The sequence below is a fragment of the Chiloscyllium plagiosum genome, chromosome 11 (genome assembly GCF_004010195.1).
Source record: "Chiloscyllium plagiosum isolate BGI_BamShark_2017 chromosome 11, ASM401019v2, whole genome shotgun sequence".
Taxonomy (NCBI): domain Eukaryota; kingdom Metazoa; phylum Chordata; class Chondrichthyes; order Orectolobiformes; family Hemiscylliidae; genus Chiloscyllium; species Chiloscyllium plagiosum.
In genome coordinates, this window is record NC_057720.1 from 36,029,515 (window position 1) to 36,047,371 (window position 17,857).

The 17,857-nt window shown below is 39.2% G+C and overlaps 1 protein-coding gene across 4 annotated transcripts in view; it reads left to right on the forward strand.

Annotated features, from left to right (window-relative positions):
- Nucleotides 1-17,857, forward strand: part of LOC122554293 (ERI1 exoribonuclease 3-like) — a 376,858-nt gene that overhangs the window by 114,980 nt on the left and 244,021 nt on the right. For 3 of the 4 annotated variants that reach the window (XM_043699081.1, XM_043699082.1, XM_043699080.1), the window contains exon 6: nt 10,795-10,894. In XM_043699081.1, the coding sequence (XP_043555016.1) occupies nt 10,795-10,894 (100 nt within the window). Of the gene's footprint in view, nt 1-10,794; nt 10,895-16,102; nt 16,352-17,857 lie in introns of those variants that run through there. The other variant, XM_043699083.1, reaches the window with a different exon arrangement.

Here is a 17,857-nt window from a genome sequence, read left to right on the forward strand (position 1 = left end):
TGCCACTTCAGGCAAAGTAACACATCAAGTGCTATGAGCAAACATATTTGTGAGGAAGCTTTCCACGCCTTTAATTATAGTCATTATTTAAGAATTATCACAAATTGTTGAGCAGTTTGAGACTGCTGGGCTCTTAATGGCATATGCAAATTACATTATAGCTCATCTTGAGTTTTTTTTGTAGTCTAATTTAGTTCTGAGATTTTGAGTAGTATATTCATATAATGTATATCTATTTGTCTTTTGAAATGGTTCAGCTCCCTGGATCATAAGTCAGGTGAATAAAAATAATCAGTAGCTCTATTTGTAGTGGAAGTACTTACTTTTAAATGAGCAGTGTAGTCAGAATGTATTTTTGTCTGTGCAAAGCACAGCAAAGTGTTCTCGCAGCATCATTTTGGTTTTCATCTTTAGTAAGTTTTGGTGGAATGTAGTGAAAAATCTGTTTCCATTCCAAGTCTGAATTCCACAAAGCAGTCATCAAAAAAACTTATGTTTTTTTTAAACAAAGCCTCATAGATGCTTACAAATTGTCATATCCAATGCCAGTCTCATGTGTTGCAATCGGGGAATGGAACATGCCACTTCCACAATATTTTGTGTGTCTGACACGGAAAGCTACAAGACTATTCTATTTGCACAAGCATGCTGCTCCCTTTCACCTGGGATAAGATTTGAAAACCATGACAAATTTTAAATGCTATTTTTCTTAAAAAAAAAGCCCAAGGAAAATTTATTTGAACTTCTGCTAAGAATTCATGTACTCAACAGGATAATGTCCATGAAATACCACAGTAAAGGAAAACAGCATTTATACTGTAGGAGGAGAAACTGCTGATTAGTTGGTAGAGATATTGCCTTGGAGATTGCATCAGTTAGGCAATAACTAAAAGTTAACTGCCAAGCTTTTATAAATTTTAAAACGGCAAGGTTGACTCTGACTGGTCAAGGTATTGAGAAATGAACTGGAGAATGACCATTACCTGTTTTGTTGGGTTGAAGCTGACAGGGTGTGTGTTTATGCTATTTTTATCTACAAATAAACAGGACCCTGTGCATTAATGTATGTAACTTCCAGAACATGGAAGTGTGCCACACTGTGAGCCCAACTGACAATCCTAAATTGATTGCACACTCAGGATTATTTTGCAAATATTACTCATTTGGAGAATCACATTTAATGTTAGTTACTGTGTTTTGAGTTTTGCAAGCATGGTCTGGTTAGACATAGTCAGTACCTTGCCTGCTCTGAACAGCCAAAGAGATATACTGTGATATGATCTGCCAGTCTTTAGGATGTACAGCCTAAATACCTGGTATTGCACCAGCATTGAAATTCATATACCAATTATTTAAATTTGTGTCATTTTGGCGTGGTGGCAGCATTCTGTTAGTGGCAAGCAGAGTTTATATAGTGGTTATGTAGTAGCAATGTAAAACACATTTGTCACAAAACTACTCTGGCCTCCTGCTGGTCACTCTCACAATGCTCTCTCATATCTACCCCATGTATCTTAACTCACACTAAAACTGGACTGTCTGTCAACTGTACAGTAACTGAGCAACTTTCTGCCTTCCCTTATGCACCATCTTGGTCTGCTTGTTCTGCAATTGTAACTCCCTGGTCTTATGCTAATGATGACCCAACCACCAAGGTGTATTAGCACTTTGCTCGTCTACTTGGGTGGTTTAAACAATAGTAATGCCTGATGCGTACCTAATTAGTTAATTAGACCAACACTGTTGCTGTGGAGTTTTCTTGAATTTTAAAAATTCCATTAAATTTTCCTAGCATTGCAGGCTCTTTCATTGGAGTTTTGAAATTCATTTATCTTTATCTGAAACATCTTCTTTTTCTTCACAGTATAGATGGAATCTATCCCCAAAAAATTATGTTTACTAATAACACATACGCAAAAACAAGACAATCTATTTCTCCAACAATAATGTAATGGTTGAAGGAGCAACTGATTTAAAAAACTCACAGTCCAAATAATTTTAATTTTTCCAGGTTTTCTTGGTGTATTTACAAAGATTATTTCTTCCACCACCACTCTAAAACACACATGGTAATGCTCAAAAATGTGCCAAAGAAAGCATTGAATTGGTTGATGCTGTGGAAGCTGCTTAAACTGGTGGAAATATAATCGTCTAATTTATCAAGCAATTTCCATTATAAAAGCCAATTTACACTGATTTAAATACTTTAGGAATCAATTGGTGTCAAAGAGGGTCTTTCTTCCAAAGAAATATTTGCCAACAGTGCAGACCCCCTTTCATTAACATAAGTTGTAGAATGTTACGCATACAAGGATCAAATAAATATTAAAGTTTTAAACTGAGAATTCAGCATGTTTGAAAAGCACAATTTATCTACCAAACCTAACATAACAATACTGCACAGAGACGACTACTACAGCATTTCCTGTGTCTTGTGTTGCATTCTAGTTCCCTTGTGGCTACCTGCTACTCAAAATGCAGTAGGACATGTTGCTGACATTTATACTGGAGTACTAGTAGTCTTATTCAGGGAATTGCCTGGAGCTAGCATCTTCGTTGACCATTGAGCAAAATGACAAGATGCATATCTGACTGCTTATGACCATGATTCTTTGCTAGAATTTCAACCCTGGAGTTATCAGATGACTGCTAACAGGTTTAAAAAAAAATCAGCGCACAACAGAGTCAAGAACATAAAAATTACACCCTTGCTATTCCTGTAAACCTGCTGTCAGACTGAAACCTTTATCAAATTGAAGATTGCTATGAAGTTTATACTGTGTATTATATTTTGGGGGGTTGGGAAGATAAAGGTTTATAAAAGTCACAAGGTATCCAATTCCCTTGTACTGCTCATTAAAATAAAACTTGATGTCACTGCAATACATATCATGTATTAGAACAGCACTTCAGTTCATGATGCCTGAAAATGGCAAGTTAAGTCTCACTGAAAATGGAATAAAGGTTGGAGTGTGTTATAAAGATACAACACATTTCAGGGTTTGGAAGATGTTCATAAAAACTGCAATTTATGATATCATCTGAACCCATTGCTGTATTACTTCCTTATAACATATTCAATCTTTTTTGATATCCTTAATATATGTTCTGACTTTTATTTTCTAATCATAGTTTTGAGTTATCATTTGATGAGCATACCCTGCTTAAGGTTGAAAAAGGGTGTAGGGAATAGTACTCTTACCAGATATTTCATCATGGTTTACAAACATCTCAGTATTCAGGTACACGTAATTCACCTATAATGCTGCTGTTGCATCCCAGCAAAACCCGCTTAATAGAAAATCACTTAATAGAAATAATGGGGCCTATGGGAAAAGTGGGGTTAGAGACAGACCAGCAAAAAATATCACTCACAATCACTCAAACATCACCCAATAGCCTAACACAAAGTATAGCATGGAATGAAGGTTTAATCGTATTTATTAATAAAACAAAAGTAAATTTAACACATTACATTAAAAAATATTGTTAATGATGGGATAGAGGGTCATCATCACCACCTTCAGGTGCAGTTGTGGTTGCAGAAGTGGATGGCTGTGGTTGATTGTCTTCTGACTGTTTCTTGGGGGTTGGTTTACAGTGTGTGATATGCAGATACAAGAACAAATTAGAAAGGCAAATTGTATGCATACGAATAATGCAGTTCTGCAGGAGTTTTACAGGATTTATACAGGAATTATACAAGAATATTCTTGTGTCAGAGGGAGAGCAATGAACATTCATGAGTTTAATTTTTGAGATCAACCTGCTCAATGTATAGTATTGTACCTCTCAAAAGCTCTGATGGCAGCTGACATTGGTGCATGCGCAGAACGGCACAGAGACTTCAATGCTAACATCGGCACGTGTGCAGAATGAAGTGTGCAAAATGATCGCCGCTGGATTGCACTATTGCGAACAGAGGGAAGTGTCCTTGAAAATAACATTCCCTCGTTCTTCAGTGAAGTTATAGTGAAATCACGCTACTGAAACACGCTTTATACAAGAACCACCTGTATCATCATTTCCACTGCATTAATGTTTGAAAAGAAGCTGCACTGTCTCAATTGCTGAACCTAAATGCAAATTGAGATCTTGACTTCTTTCAGTGGAGACATCCTTACATCAACAACTCTGACTTCAGTGTCTGTCATAATGCTTTCTTTTGATGAACAAAACAGAATAAGACCAGTCATACATGATACGTTGGAGTCATCTGGAGATTATTTCCTTGGGATGCAATAGTCAATCATGAACCATTTGATGAGATGAGATTTCAGTTTAGCTCAGTAGTATCATTCTTCAACATTGCTTTGCCCAAATTTTCTCTTGTGTTTTCCTATTAGAAAGGATTTAAATAATGGAGTAATATAACCATTGATTAAGAGTAGACTGCAAAACTGAAGTCATTGGCGATCAAAGGCAAAATATTCTAGTAGTCGAACAATTGATAATATCACGGAAGATGGTAGGAATTTTTGAATGCCTAGGCCATCGCTGAAAGAGTTGTCCAACCACCTTCAACTGCTTTATCAACAAACTTTCCTCCATCATAAGGTCAGGACTGAGGTTAATAAAAATGCTATTAGCATCGATGAAATGAAAAATAACTGCTGCATTCATCAGAAGAATGATCAACACTTGGATGTACACTTGTTGCAAGAAGAAAGCTGACTGAGGTAAAGATAGAAATCATGACCACGCTTGAGCAAGAAATGCCAAAGGATATTTGATTGGAGACACTAAGGAATGAAATGAATAAAAGCGGGGAGAGTTGCATGTTGAGAGGAGAGTGAGTAGATAATTGGAAATGTAATTTATTTGGATGTTAATACCTTAAATGTACTACATAATTTGTTTCTTTTTGCATCGGTCAACTGCAGATTATGCAGAAGTATTGTAAAATATGATTGGTCACAAAGGAGAACTTGTGTTTTTTTCCTTTTCTTCATTGGAAAGGACTTCAACTTTGGAGCCTTACAACCAATTATGCTTAAAATGAACCAGCTTGTTTGATTGAAAATGTCAGAGCAAAGATTATTCTGCTCACATTAATGTTATTTCAAGACCCAAATTACATCCAATTTATGCTCTCACGAAGTGCTGGGAATGCCAATTTCTAACCCATCTCTGGAACAACACTCTCATAGTTTTTATTTATTCATTCACAAGATAAGAGCATTGCTGGCTAGGCCAGCATTTATTGCCAAGACACAAATAAGAGTCAACCATATTGCTGTGGGTCTAGTGTCACATGTAGGCCAGACTAGGTAAGGATGTCAGTTTCCTTCCCTAAAGGACATTAATGAACCAGATGGGCTTTTCCTGACAACAATGGATTCATGGTCACCATTAGATGCTTATTTCCAGTTTTTATGGAATTCAAATTCCATCATGTGCCATGGTGGGATTTGAACCCAGGTCCCCAGAACATTGCAGGGTTTTTGGATTAATAGTCCAGTGATAATATCACTGGGCCATTGTCTCCCCATCATTGCATCCTCTTCTGTAAACATCTTGAAAAACAAAATTGACTGGAATGAACTTCATCAACCAATATTATAACACCATGACTACTACAGCAATACAGAGGCAGAGTATTTTGTAATGAATGGCTCATTTTGTTTTTAGCTCTCTATCAACTTAATGGATCAAGTTATGAGTATCGTGGAAACCTCATACAAAGTCTGTTTGGGTGCAAAATACCAGTGTAACAGCACTAAAAATGTTTGAAATCATGCAGGAGACAGCAATTCACTTGATTGGTGCTGCGACACTGGACTCGACACTAAATTGTTATGCCAGTATGGCAGCTGCATGTATAATCAACAGAATGTACTGAATAGAGATCATGGAGGTTTTTCCCCATGTAGCCCGGTCACTGCAACCTGTACCTCTAAACAGAACAAGAACAGTTATGTTGTCAAAACACCATAACATCAAGCTCTCCATGCATCAATGTGACCTAAGAATATGTTGCTGGTCCTTCATTGTCACAAAATATGTATCTTAGAATTCATAATATAATACAATTATGAAGTTTAGAAGCTTATTATATATTGAGACCATAGCAATAGAAAGGCATTGAACGTAGCGTTTTGGTTAGATTCCCTCTTTTTGGAGATGGTTGTCACTGGGATGGCACAAGTTTATTTTGACTATATTATAATAAAAGTTTTCACTTGTGAAATCTTGTGATGTCATTCTTTCAGCTAATGACTGGAAATTTGAATCTCTCTAAAAGTTTTCTGTCTCTACAGAGATTTTAACAAAGCAAAGTGTGGCTAACTGAGCCCTCGTGCTGCTTGCAGTAACAGCAGTGCTTTTTGTGTGTTTTTTCCCCATTCGTTATGATAATTATGACTGCAACTGTTTGGTATATGACTTAACTGGGAAATATAGGACCTTGACAAGCATCAAGGATGAGCGGGACCTTGGTATGCATGTCCACTGGTCCCCCAAGGAACCAAGACGGGTAGATAAACTGATTAAGAAGGCATATGAGATGCTTGCTTTCATTAACCAAAAGACAGAGTTTGAGAGCAGAGAAGTAATGCTGAAACTGTATAAAATTTTGGTTAGGACGCAGCGAGTGGATTGTGTATAGTTCTGGAATCCACATTATAGGAGGGATGTGATTGCAGTGGAGAGAGTACAGAGGTGATTTACCAGGATGTTACCTGAGCTGAAGAATTTGTGTTATGAAGAAAGATAGACTGGAGTTATTTTATTTGGAGTAGAGGAGACTTAGGGGGCCCATGATTGAGATGTATAAAATTATGAGGGACAGAGATAAGGTAAACAGGAAGGGACTACTCCTGTTGGTAGATGGATCAGGGACTAGAGGGCATAGACTTAAAGTAATGGGCAAGAGGTGCAGAGGGTATTATGAAGAAAATCAAATCAAAATGTTTATTTTTTTTGTGTGTGCATCATGGAATCTTCACCTGAAGTTTGTCATCTGCAACAGCATGAATACAATCTCAAAGCAAAGCAGACAGCATTACAGGTAGCTGTGGAGGTGACCATGAACTTTTATGCTTGGGCTCCATCTTTCAGTTCATCAGCCACTGTTCCATAAGGGAGATCACTGACACTTTCTACACCAAGGGCACTGAATGCATTTTAATCTCTCTTTCCAGAAAGAAGAGGACAAAGTAAGCACATAATTTTGAGTATTGTAGAAAATACCTGCTGCAGAGTGTTATCGACTGTAGATTGCTCTTTCCCAAGCACAGTATTGTAACCCTGAAATGTGCCATGACCGAAGGAATTCTATGCTATCTCTGTTCAAATGATATACAATTATTTATAATATGTTTGCAAATGCTTGCAGGATTCAGTTACATATGCAGTTCCACGGCTGGTGAAACATGATTGCATGCAGCAAAACCACTGTAACATTCAGACTTAAGCTGAAAACTGGAAAAAAAGTTGTCTTATTCATTCACAGGATGGTAGACCAGCATTTATTGCCCTTTCTTAATTGCCTAGAGGGCAGTTAAGAATCAGCTGCATTGCTGTGGGTCTGTAGGCCAGACCAGGTAAGGATGGCAGTTTCCTTTCCTAAGGGTGGCACGGTGGCTCAGTGGTTAGCACTGCTGCCTCACAGCACCAGGGTCTGAGGTTCAATTCCAGCCTTGGGTGACTGTGTGAAGTTTGCACATTCTCCCCGTGAGTGTGTGGGTTTCCTCCGGGTGCTCCAGTTTCCTCCCACTGTCCAAAGATGAGCACGTCAGGTGAATTGGCCATGCTAAATTGCCCATAGTGTGAGGTACATTAGTCAAAGGGAAATTGGTCTGGGTGGGTTACTCCTTGGAGGGTCGGTGTGGACTTGTTGGGCCGAAGGGTCTGTGTCCACACTGTAGCAAATCTAATCTAAAGGACATTTGCAAACCAGATTGGTTTTTCCAACAATTGACAATGGATTCTTGATCATTGTTAGACTCCTAATTTCAAATTTTCAGAAAATTGAATTCAAATTCCACCATCTGCCATGGCAGGATTTGAACCAGGCTCCTCAGAACATTATCTGAGTCTCTGGATTAACAGTCCAATGATAATACCACTGGGCCATCACCTTTCCAGAAAATCAATATTTATGCCATAGAATTGCCAGGCAGTGATGATTCCTAACAAGAAGAATATCAACCATCTCCTTTTGCCATTCACTGGCAATACCATTGCTGAATCTGCCGCTATCAACATCCTGTGGTTATACTGACCAGAAAATTGGCTGCACCAGTCATGTAAATGCTGTGCCTACAACAGCAGGATGTGGAGGTGCCGGCGTTGGATTGGGGTGGACAAAGTCAGAAATCACACAACACCAGATTATAGTTCAACAGGTTTGTTTGGAAGTACAAGCTTTTGAAGCACTGGTCCTTCATCCAGTCGGCAAAAGTGAGGACTGCAGATGCTGGAAATCAGAGTCTAGATTAAAGTGATGCTGGAAAAGCACAGCAGGTCAGGCAGCATCTGAGGAGCACGAAAATTGACTATTCGGGCAGGATCTTTTACTATAAATTCAGTGTTCCACAATCCTACCCCACTAGCTACCTGACGAAGGAACAGCACTCTGAAAGCTTGTACTTCCAAATAAACCTGTTGGATTATAAACTGGTGTTGTGACTTTTAACTTTGTCCACCCCAGTCCAACACCGGCACCTCCACAACAGGATTTATAGCCAGAGAGATCAAGGGTAGAGAGATCAAAAGATCATTCAAATGATTTGAGTGGAGTGTCAAATATTACATCTCTGCAGGTGACCAAGGGTGTTAGATGGTGTGAGTAAAGTGTCAATAGCTGAGTACCAACTGAAGGAATGACATATAATCCAACTAAATGAGGCAGAGAGATAATTACAAAAAAATTAAAAATAAGGTGGTGTTGAAGACAAACCAAATAATTGGAATAACATGGGACACGAACAGAAGCCGCTGGAAAAGCCCAGCAGGACTGACCGCATCTGTGAACAAAAAAACAGAGGTAGGGTCACCAGACCCAAAACATTAACTCAGATTTTTTGACACTCCAGTCACACCATTTATATGATCTTTTGATCTGCCCGCCCTTCATCTCTCTGCGCATAAATTCGGTGTTCTGTCTGCTTTCCTCTCACTTCACCTGGTGAAGGGGCGACACTCTGAAAGCTTGTGTTTTCAAGTATGTTGGACTATAACCTGGTGTCATGTGATTTCTGACTTGGTCTACAAGGACAGGTCTGATATACTAGTGCAAGTAACTGAATTCCTGACTCCCAGAGACTTTCCATTATGTACAAGGGACAAATAAAAAGTGTGGTTAATTACTACCTTTTGTCTGGATGAGTGAAAATCCAGCAACAGACAAGAAATTATGGTGAAGGGAGGAAGAAAGGTACACACTGAAATCATTCACTGCTTGTAATTATAGTTTCTTCTGAATTATTTGAATCAATCTGTTCAGATGTGATGTGACACACATTCATACAGGTGGGACTTGAATCCAAACCCTGGCGCTGAGGAAGTGGCACTATCATTGTACATGAGAGAACACAGAAAAGATTGTCAGCTGAGCGGGGGGGATTACATGGGCGAAGGAGGATTAACTATGAGGAACTTCAATCGTTTCAAGTCCATGTCAGTCATGGTCAATCCAGTGATGGCAAACACCTTTTCCTCTGTTGGGTCAAGAGCTTGCAACTGCACGTGTCACCCCTGGTCAGCTTTTATTGCCTCTAATTATGAACCAAATTGCCCTGCAAGAGAGGAATAACTGTCAGTGGCCGGAACTAGTGCTTTTGGCACAAATGTCAGGTAACTTCAGGATAATACCATACCTGTGAAAAAGATTGCAGAATCAAGCACCATTTAAGAAATGAAGTGCTATCCAGCAAGTGGTTAGTCCAAACACAAGCCCCACCCCTGAAGTTCCATCTTGCCTGAGGATGCTGGTGAATTAGTGGTTGGTGCCTTAGCTACATGTTGTGTCACTGGAGACCAAAGCAGCACAGCCATAAAGAACAGTACTGGCGAGAAGTTAGTGATATTTTTGGGAAGATCATTGGATTGTCAAGAGTGTTGGAGCTGAGAACAGGTTGTGGTGTGCAGCAGCCACCTGACGTCCCCCCATTCTGTGCCCACACGTGCCCTCCGATTGGGCCAAATTGAGGCCGTTTTGCAAATAAACAGCAAGTTATGCTGCTAACAGGCAGGGCTGCTAGTCGCCTATGGATATATCATTCGCCCATTCCACCTTCTCCACCAATGCATTCAGTGCATTATCAGAGATCGTTAGTATTGACTTGCTCCTTTGATGCACCATAATTTACGATTCTTCCTCCTCACATTCCTTTCCACAAATATTCCAGCAATGCTCCAGTCAGAATTCACCTCCCTTTAAGCAATGCAGGCTAGCTTTAAATGGTTTAATGTTTGTATGAACTTGGATCTCATGCTGAGGCAAGCAGTCACTGAACATCATATTTAGCACTGGTGGAACAGAGCAGTCATGGAAATTAGCAGGCAGTGCAAGAAAGCTGCCTGCATCAGAAGCAGTCATAATACCTGCTCCTATTTTACAACATTGTCCAATTTAGCCCTCTTAATCTCTAACAACTACCAGTTCTTATGAACTATCATCACCCTGAAGCATTAGCTCTCTTTCTGTCTCCATTTATGTTCCATGATTTGCTGAATACTTCCCAGAATTTCTCTGGTTATATCTGATTTCCAGTGCTGACAATATTTTGCGTTAAATGCATAATTCTTTGTTAGCTATACATTTTTATTTTTTTCTGACCCACCCCGCAGGCATACAGCTTTGCGATGGGGGATTATCCAAAGAGCGGACTGCCATTTATGATCAAAGGCTTGAATTTACAACATATTGGCAAACTACATAGTGGGATTGGTGAGTACATTAGATTTACCATTCATCTAAAATCATGCAATTATGTGGAACCATGCAATTATGTGGAAAGAAAGTCCAAGTTCAATTGTCATGTTGTTTGGATATATTGCTGAGTTGCTGCTAATCAGAATAATCTGCAATAAGATTATCTGAATTGCCCAACTACAATGCAGTGCAATAATTAAAATTTCCTTTTTATTTATATCTTGCCTGAAGTACATTTGTGAAATGAGGTTGTTATTCTAAATTTTGCAAGGTACTAGTCAAAAGATGATTGCAGTAATGATTCGTACAAACAAAATATGTAATGTGATTTGAATCTCCCTCATGATTTTGATACTTTTCTACCAGAAATAAGGCACAGTGGGGTAAGGTTCAACTTTGATGTGACTGAGAAACAAACAGACTTGTTCCCGTTTAAGTACGTACTTAATTTTCCTTTCTGTTGAAGTTATTATGAATGAGACTTGTAAAATCTATTCACAAATTTTGTCATAAAGTTGAAACAAGGTGCCTTGTTTTTAGGTTGAATATTTATCTATAACTTTTCATTTCTCACTTCAAACTTTGTTACTTTAAAATTTTTGAATATTTCTGGCATTTCAGTGAAGAAAACTTGCCTTGATTTCTCTTTTCAGCATTTTTTTGTTGTTTAATTAAATAGAGCTGAATTATAAATTTATAAATTTCAGATTGATTCAATTGGTGGCAAAGCTCCTTTTGAAACAAAGAAGATTGCCAATTCAAGGCCCACTCCAGGTCCTGAGTAAATAATTCAAGCTGGCGCTTGAGTACAGTATTGAATAATAAATGTTAGAGGTGCAGACATTTGGATGGGACCTTACATCAAAGCCCTGGCTTCCTGCAAATATATATTAAGGAGCTTGTGGCACTTGTCAATTTCTAGTTATATCCCCAAACGAACCATGAAGATCAATTAACTGAACATCGATCACACAGGAAAATAGGAATTGCTAACTAGAAAATATGTTGCAATTGTTCAGGCCATTGATGAAGCCATTCCTGCAGTGTTGTGTGCAGTTTTAGTCTTCTTATCTGAGGAAAGATGGTTTTGCTATAGAGGGTGTACAGTCCTGACATATGAGGAGAAATTGAGTTGGTTAGGATTGTATTCATTGGAGTTTAGAAGGATGAGGGGGATCTCATAGAAACCTATAAAATTCTAACAAGACTTGACAGGTTATTTGTACAAAGGATGTTCCCAATGGTGGGGGAGTCCAATACCAGCGGTCATAGTTTAAGGACAAAGGTTAAACCTTTTAGAACTGTAATGAGAAATTTCTTCAGCCCGAGCATGGCCACCTTGTGGAATTCACTACCATAGAAAATGGTTGCGGCCAAAACATTGTTTTCAAGAAGAGTCAGACGTAGCTTTTGTAGCTGAAGGGGTCAAGGGACATGGGGGAAGGGTGAGATTAGGCTAATGAGCTTGATCAGCCAGGATCATATTGAAGGGTGGAGCAGACTCAAGGGATCAAATGGCCCACTCTGCTACTATCTTCTATTTTTGTATGAAAAGAGCCATGCTTCTGCTAATTTGTACTGTAAATCACCGTTTTGGTAATCAAGTGATGCAAAAATATAGAACACGTGACTAGTAATGGCAAACAATCACAATCCATTAGTCTACAATGCACTGAGATGTTGGATAAGATAAATCCACCCCTGATGGAAAGCTTTGGGATCTGTTCCTCTAAAGCAAGAAGAGAGTCGTATAGATGCATTAAAGGGTAAATTAGACAAGTGTTTTGAGGGAGAAGAGAATAGATGGTTACAATGGTGGATTTAGATGAGCAAAAAATAGGAGAAGTCTCAAGTGGAACATAAACATTGGTGTGGACTTTTGTCGTGTCTCGAGTTACTCTAAAATTTAGCCCTTTCAGCCCGAATATAATACTGGAGAGAATCAGTGCATCTTCTGCCACCAACACCCAATACAGACCATTTCGCCTTTTTTGAGATTTTGCAGAACTATATGCAGTACTCAAAATTTCATCCAATCAAGGTTCTGCACAATTGAAGCATCAAATCCTCCTCTTGATATTTCAGCCCCATTGATATGGAGGTCAATATTCCATTCGCGTTTTTGAATAGTTTTGGTCCTATGCATTAGCTTTTACTAATCAGTGTACCTGGATACCTAAATCCATTTGCTCATTATTGTTCCCAGCCTAGCACCATTATGACAATTTGTCCTTCCCAGATCCAAAGTGGTTGACCTCATACTTGCCTTCATTGAACTCCATCTACCACAGCTTTGTCCACTTACCTAATCCATCCATCTATGACCCTTTCTGATATCTTATTCCATCCCCATAACAGACTCCAAATTTCATATCATCTTGAAAATTGGATACACAATGCTTTATTTCTTTATTTCATGTCATAGAAGTACATGATGATAACCTAGTCTCAGGGCAGGTCCCCAGGGGACAACACTTGTACGCCCTCTAATCGTATTACATTCTATTTGTGAATTTTTAAGTCCCCAGTCTCCCAACCAATTACTAACACCTCCAGCATCCCTTCTGTGATACTTGTGGGTAAAAGAATGCTGCCTTCATTTCTCTTTCGTTGACTGGGTCGAAGTGGTCTAAAGTTCGTGAGGCTGTTGTCTTAAAAAGATGCAGTGTATAATACAGGATAAAAAACTGAAAGAACTGCAGATGCTGTAAATCAGAAATAAAAACAGAAATTGCTGGAAAAGTTCAGCAGCTCTGGCAGCATCTGTGGAGAGAAATCAGTTAATGTTTCAGGTTGAGTGACTATTCCTCAGAGCTTGTGAGGAAGTGACAAACACTTTATTTCTGTGCATTTTCATCTCCTTATCAGCTAATCTTGCCTCATTAAAATGCAGTTTGTGAATCTCTCATACACTCATGAGAAATGAAATGGCACCAATTCCTGACTTGAAAGTCAGTACGGTTACCTAACAGCAAAAGTTCACTGGCTGTGTCATTGGTCTTCAGGTTCAGGTCCATTCAATGGCATCTCACAACACAGTCCTTGGGCAGCAACTGCTTCCACCCTTTGTCCATAGATCCCCTTGGCATCAGCAAAACACCAGCCTCACATATTGTATGGCAGAATTTGCACTAACTCAGAATACACTTCAACACTTCTCTACTGCACTTTGGCGTTCACCTATTCCTCACATTGCAATGCTCCTGACAAGTCACTCTGCATGCAGGGACAAACACACATATGCCTCAGGCACCTGAACAGATTGAAACGCAGGGCTGTTAGTTTGCTTTCTTAGCAATTACTTTGACACTCTGACATCTCTGGCTTCCCTTGCCTTTTAGCGCATTGTCATTTCATTCAGAACTGACAGGCTTATAGCATTTCTGCACTGACTTGCTGCTTAGCACAGACAGAAAGCCAGGCAGCTTGGCGAGGGAGTGGGCATGTTGTTGTGTGGCATTGTCCTGAATCAATATCATATCCACAGCATATGCCAACAGCCTCTGTAGCAAACACATTCCATGTGCTTCAACTAAATGCTCTGTCTGAAAGTCTAAGATGAAGAGTCCTTTGTCCAGTCAAGGGGAACTCTGAGCAGTCAGAGAGTGAGACTACATTCAGTGAAAGAAATCATCTGATTTTGGGGGTTGGCCAAGGTCAGTCGGATTCTTGGTGCAATCAAATTCTGGGAATCCATTTCCTTGCAGTTGAAGAATTGAGTTAGTCCTGTAGGTCAGGTCCAACAGTCGAGGATTACAGTTGTGTCTGTTGAAGAGCAGTCGAGATGTCGGAGCATGGGTGGTGCTTAGTCAAGGGTATCCTTTCATATCATTCTGTCAAGGGGGTTATCAGGAGACAGTTCATGCTGTATTGGGGAAGACAGAAAGCACAAGGGTGGAGATTGGAGCCTTTTTACTGGGACACAGTCGAATATTAGTTGTGAAGAGGAACAACACCAAATATAATGGTGAAATCTGATATAGCATGGGAGGATACAGACTATGTGGAATTAGGTGGGAGTAACTGATGGAGGGAGCACGTAAAACAGATTCACATCTGAGAAATCTATTGCTTCCTCAAAGGTGGAGGAGGAACTATTGGGCTGCAGAGCTACAAATGTCAAGGCATTAGTTAATTCATGGGAGTAGAAGCTTGAGAATGTAAAGAATGCATTCACAGTGGTAGTAATGATACAGCAGCACATACAGCTTAGCACTTGGTTGCCTCAAAGTGGAAGTCTTGGTATTTCCAAGTGCGTAGTCGCAGACACCTCCTGCCATTTCAAGGATTTTTCATGAAGAATGAGCACACGTATGACAACCCCATCACCTGTCTTTATTCTCCAAATTTATACTTAACATTATGATTAATCAAATTAATCAACTTATAAGAAAAAGTAAGTAATATTTTTTCAGAGTTTTCCCTTCTCAAAGATTTTTTTTCATTCAGGACATGTAATTTTCACTGGCTGGGCATTTGTTGCTCATTCCTCATTGGAATGCCCTTGAATGAATGGCTTTTTAGACCATTTCAGAGGACAATGAAGAGTGAACCATACTGCTCTAAGTTTGGAGTTACATGTAGGCCAGACCAGGTACAGATGGCAGCTTTCCTTCTTAAAGGAAGTGAAGCGATGGCTCTTTATGACAATTGATGGCAGTGTCCTAGTCACCATTGCCAAAATACCATTAAATTCCACAATTCTAGAAACTAAGTTCCATCAACCGTCGTGGGGAAGTTTGAACTCATATCCCTCAGATCTTTAGCCTGGGTGTCTGGATAACTACTAGTCCATGATACTACCACTATACCAAGGTCTTCCAATATCACAACATTCAAAATTGGAGCAAGAGGATTGATTTGAAAGAGACACAAAAGAAGAAATAAGTTATTGAATTTTTTTAAAAAAAAGTTTGACAAAAAGCGGGTAATAAAAGTAACAGATAATAGCACACCTGTAAAAAAAAAAAAAATTGCTTTGGATATAACTTTAAGGGAAATATTTTAACAATACCCATAACTGTTCCTTAAAATCCAAATTTTAAACACACTTCCAGGTTTACACATTAAATCAATCTGTTACATTTTTACATGCAGACAGTGACCAGTAGTGATCACTTACTGCACAATTGACTTTTGAATGTACATTTGTTTGTTATATACCAATCTATTATAAACTACCTGAAAAAAACCTAAACATAACAAATTTTTTTAAACTGCCAGAGGGTGTCAAGAAAAGGTTTCCAATAGATGCAACTGAGTCACATTCTGCCTGAGGTATGGAGATCACTTGAACAATTTTGAAAGCCTTTGCAGTCGGAAAGCCAGGCAACACAGAAGATTAGAGAAAACATTTAACTCTGCCAGCAGCATATTGTATTTGGATATTAACAAGACTCACTAATAAATACACATCTGTAAACCCTTATTGCCTTTAAAAATAAAACATCTGCTACAGTGGACATTCATGTATATTTAATGCTTCACTAAAGAATAAACGACATTAATTTAAACTGAATTTTACCTTTAAAATTGATTACATGAAAGTTGCAAAGACATGAGAACTTTATTTGCAAGCTTTCATTTTGCATTGGATACTGCTGATCTGTAATTACCTCAGATTATGCTGTCAGTAATAATAATGAGTCCTTAGTATTAGACATATTATTAAATAGCAGTGAAAATAATCAGACTGAGGTATGTGAGAGAGGGAAATTCTAGAATATTTGTTTGGGATTTCAAATTGGATTTGGCATCAGATTAAGACTAGACCTTGTTATTATCACAGTACTGGCGACCTTCCCATCATGGCCATTTAAATATTATTCCCAGGGTTAATACTACATAGAGTCATAGAGGTGTATAGCACAGAAACAGACCCTTCGGTCCAACTCGTCCATGCCGATCAGATAGCCCAACCCAATCTAGTCCCACTTACGGCAACCGGCTCATATCCCTCCAAATCCTTCCTATTCATACACCCATCCAGATGCCTTTTAAATGTTGCGATTGTACTAGCCATCATACTACCTCTGGCAGCTCGTTCCATACACGTAACACCCTCTATGTGAAAAAGTTGCTCCTTAGGTCTCTTTTATATCTTTCCCCTCTCACCCTAAACCTATGCCCTCTCGGACTCCCCCACCCCAGGGAAAAGACTTTGTCTATTTATCCTATCCCTGACTCTCATGGTTTTATAAGGTCACCCCTCAGCCTCCAGGAAAACAGTCTCAGTGTATTCAACCTCTCCCAACAGCTCAAATCCTGCAACACTGGCAACATCCTTGTAAATCTTTTTTAAACCTTTACAAGTTTCACAACGTCCTTCCGATAGAAAGGGGACTAGAATCACATGCAATTACAAAATAGTGGCCTAACCAATGTCCTGTTCAGCCGCAACATGACCCCAACTCAATGATCTGACCAATAAAGGAAGGCATACCAAACGCTTTCTTCATTATCCTATCCACCTGCGACTTTACTGTCAAGGAGCTATGAACCTGCACTCCAAGGTCTCTTTGTTTAGCAACATTCCCAAGGACCTTACCATTAAGTGTATAAATCCTGCTAAGATTTGCTTTCCCAAAACGCAGCACCTCGCGTTTATCTAAATTAAACTCCATCTGCCACTCCTCAGCCCATTGATCCATCTGATCACGATCCCATCATAATCTGAGGTAACCTTCTTAGCTGTCCACTTACTAACTGTACCTCTTATGCTCACATCCAAATCATTTATATAAATGACAAAAAGTAGTGGATCCAGCCCCGAGTCTTGTAGCACTCCACAGGTCACAGGCCTCCAGTCTGAAAAACAACCCTCCACCACCACCCTCTGTCTTCTATCTTTGAGCCAGTTCTGTATCCTTTCTCTCAACATTCCCATATTTCATCTTCCATCCTTCACCCACGATGCATTCCCAACAGTGCTGGACCCTTAGCTGACACTTTCATGGCTCGGAATGCTCAATCACTGAT